The 3,990-nt window shown below is 34.2% G+C and overlaps 1 protein-coding gene across 1 annotated transcript in view; it reads right to left on the bottom strand.

The window, feature by feature from the left end:
- LOC106475078 (solute carrier family 13 member 2-like) overlaps positions 1 to 3,365 on the bottom strand; it is an 18,460-nt gene extending 15,095 nt beyond the window's left edge. The window contains exon 1 of the mRNA XM_013935772.2: positions 3,202 to 3,365. Within this exon, the coding sequence (XP_013791226.2) occupies positions 3,202 to 3,355 (154 nt within the window). The 5' untranslated portion in view covers positions 3,356 to 3,365. The remainder of the gene's footprint in view (positions 1 to 3,201) is intronic.
- Between the last annotated feature and the right edge of the window lie 625 nt (positions 3,366 to 3,990).

The following is a 3,990-nucleotide window of genomic DNA, read 5'->3' as shown; positions in this document are numbered from 1 at the left end:
TATTGTGCTAGAAATGTTGTATTTAAATAAGTACTGTTACAATAAAGATACTAATTTGGCCGGAAATCTTTTGTGGGTCTCTGCTAGTTGTTATAAACATAATAACAGTGTTAAACGATACAGTCCCTACACTGGGAGGGGGTCTAAGAAAATATTAAAATAAAATCACTGTACAACTAACCAGTTAGCTATAGCATAATAACATTGTAATTTAAATTAATTGTATAATGTTATTGTGCTATTTTGTTTTTATTAAACAACCAAAATAAGTAAAAAATGACTACTCTCGAAACTGGTCGAAAGCTAGCTTCAGTAAAAGAATTTGAATGTATATTTCACATATAAGTACGGTGGAACATGTTTTTTTTAAACAATTTTCATTCTAGTTTAATATTAACCACATTACAGTGGGATTATTCTTCAAAATTAAGCTCTAGTTTTCAAAATATTTTTGAAGGTTTTAGGTGACGTTAGCTGTTTTAAGATTACTAAATAATATGTTATGACGTAGTAAAAACGAATAAAGGTAATATTTGAATGAACTATGACGGAAATAATTATAAGTTTTAGTCTAGACATACTCTGACAGAAATAAAATTACACTAATGGTTATTACCTTTTAATCTCACCCAAAGTAAATTAACATATAAAGGTAATATTTGAATGAACTATGAATATTTGAATGAACTATGACGGAAATAATTATAAGTTTTAGTCTAGACATACTCTGACAGAAATAAAATTACACTAATGGTTATTACCTTTTAATCTCACCCAAAGTAAATTAACATACTTTCTTAACAATTACGCATGCTCGGGATGGCCAGGTGGTTAGAGCGCTCGACTAGCAATCTGAGGGTCGCGAATTCGAATCCCCGTCACACCAAACATGCTCGCCATTTCATCCGTTATAATCTGACGGTCAATCCCACTATTCGTTGGTAAAAGAGTAGCCCAAGAGTTGGCGGTGGTAGTGATGACAAACTGCCTTCCCTCTAGTCTTACACTACTAAATTAGGGATGGCTAGCGCAGATAGCCCTCGTGTAGCTTTGCGCGAAATCCGTAACAAACAATTACTCATAGTTAATATCACCCCAGTTAGCTCAACATTTTATTATTATTATTATTATTATTCCTGTAAACTCCCAGTGGAGCATAGGGCCGTAACAACACCTCACCAACGGAAAGTTGTTGTTGCAGTTACTTGTAGCAGGTTGGTTTTTACGGGGTGGAGTTGCTAGCCCCGCGCCCAACCCTCCTCCTTTCTCATCCTGGACTTGGCGGAGGCAAAGGCGGAGGTTGGTATGTTTGGTGTGACGGGGATTCGAACCCGCGACCCTCAGATTACGAGTCGAGCGCCCTAACCACCTGGCCATGACGGGCCTAGCTCAACATTTAGTCACACTTAATCTCCCCCAAAGTAACTTAACAATTGCTCACTATTACTGTCTTTCAAAGTAACCTAACAATTACTCACAGTTAATATCACTTAAAGTAGCTCAAAAATTAATTGCAGTTAATATCACCCAAAGTAATCCAACATTAGTCACACTTAATGTCACCCTAAGTAAATCAATTATTACTGTTAATCAGTAACTCAGCGATCACTCACAGTTAATCTCACCCTAAGTAACTCAGCAATTAGTCAAAATTAGTTTCACCAAAACTATACAACAATTAGCCACAGTTGATATTACTTAAAATATTCTAAAAATTACCATTAATCCTACTTAAAAATTATCAGATAATTAATCAAACTTATCAAAATTAGCATAATAATTACTTACAGTTAGCCTCACCCAAAGTAACTAAACAATTACGGTTAACATCACGTAAAGTAACGATAATTACTTACGGTTATTCTCACTTAAGGTAGTCTAAGAATTACTCACAGTTAATTTAACCTAAAATATTATTCACAGTTAATATCGATTAAGATAACCCAACAATTACTCACACGTACCCTCCCTAAAGTATCTCAACAATTACTCACATTTAATTTAACCTAAAATATTATTCACAGTTAATATCAATTAAGATAACCCAACAATTACTCACACGTACCCTCCCTAAAGTATCTCAACAATTACTCACATTTAATTTAACCTAAAATATTATTCACAGTTAATATCAATTAAGATAACCCAACAATTACTCACACGTACCCTCCCTAAAGTATCTCAACAATTACTCACATTTAATTTACCTAAAGTAACTCAACGTTTATCCACAGTTAATCTCATCTAAAGTAACTCAACAGTTACAGTTAACCTACTCCAAAGTAACTCAACAGTTACAGTTAACCTACTCCAAAGTAACTCCAAAATTAGACACAGTTAATCTCTCTCCCAAAATAACTCGACGATTACACACAGTTAACCTTACCCAATAATATTCAACAATTAGCCACAGTCAATCTCACATAATATAATACAACGATTGGAAAAGTTAATCTTACCTAAGATAACCCAACATTTGGTCAAAGTTAATCTAACTTAAAATAACCCACAAGTTAGCCATGATTAATAACCCAACAAGTAGGCAAAGCTAACCCAATAATTAGATAAAGTTAATCCCACCAGAAGGTACTAAGATCGTGTATCAATTAATTCTTCGAGCTGGGATATTTACATAATTGTAAATATATTTGATAATAGCTTTTCACGCGTTTTGAAAATCGTTATACAAGGTGTCTGAGAAGCCTAAACCCATAGAGAAAATACAATGTATTCTTAATTTATTCATAATTCAATTTCATGCCATCAACAGCCATACATATACCAATTCTTGGTATACCGTGTCATTAGGGTATTTTCTTTCCTGAAATATGTACAACTGACATAAGAAATGTGTTTGTTTAACTTCAAGAGTATAATGTATATTTTCCCTATTGATCCAGACTTCTGGGACACCACGTATTACCACTTTATACAAAGTGAAAAGATTAGATCCCTTGTGTTTGTTTAACTTCAAGAGTATAATGTATATTTTCCCTATTGATCCAGACTTCTGGGACACCACGTATTACCACTTTATACAAAGTGAAAAGATTAGATCCCCGCTTTATGGTTTAACACAAACCAAACTTTATAGCCGAATATCACTTTATTAATTAAAGCCACAAATTAATAATATCTACATTCTTCTGTCTCTTTCTTATACTCTTTAATAGCATGGTTACAGATAGATAGATATACCACCTTTAATATTGTTCATTGAGATTTCGTCCCTGGACTCTTGTTCACGAGCAAGTTCTCCAAGCACAGCCTCGACAATAGGGACCATCATAGCTGTAGTAGCTGTGTTACTGATCCACATGGACAAGAACATGGTGGTCAACATGAACCCCAACATTAACCTGGGAGTTAACATGAACCTTAGTATTAATATCAAAGTACAACACTAACGTGATGGTAAGCATGAACCCCAAGATTAACCAACAAGTTCAACATGAATATAATGGTCAGTTATGAACCTCATTATTAACGTACAAGTGCACCACAAACATAATGGTCAGCATGAACCTCAATATTAACCTGAAAGTACAACACGAACATAGTCAGCATGAACCTGGTACCCAACATTAACTGCAAATACAGTAAGAATATGATAGTTAGCATAAATCTCAATATTAGCCTGAAAGTACAACACGAACATGATGATCAACATGAACCTTAACCTGCAATTACGACACGAACATGATAGTTAGCATGAACCCGGTACCCAGTATTAACTGCAAGTACAGTAAGAATATGATTGTTAACATAAATCTCAATATTAACTTGTAAGTACTACATGAATATAATGGTCAGGTGGAACCTCAGTATTAACCTACAAGTACAACCAAACGTAATGGTCAGTATGAACTCATTTATAAAACACGTCCGTAAACGTAATGGTCAGTATGAACTCATTTATAAAACACGTCCGTAAACGTAATGGTCAGTATGAACTCATTTATAAAACACGTCCGTCACGTAATGGTCAGT

This window comes from Limulus polyphemus, unplaced genomic scaffold (genome assembly GCF_000517525.1).
Source record: "Limulus polyphemus unplaced genomic scaffold, Limulus_polyphemus-2.1.2 Scaffold8056, whole genome shotgun sequence".
In the NCBI taxonomy this organism is placed as follows: Eukaryota; Metazoa; Arthropoda; class Merostomata; order Xiphosura; family Limulidae; genus Limulus; species Limulus polyphemus.
The sequence above is the reverse complement of the archived record's forward strand: the minus strand, read 5'-3'. Positions and strand labels throughout refer to the sequence as shown.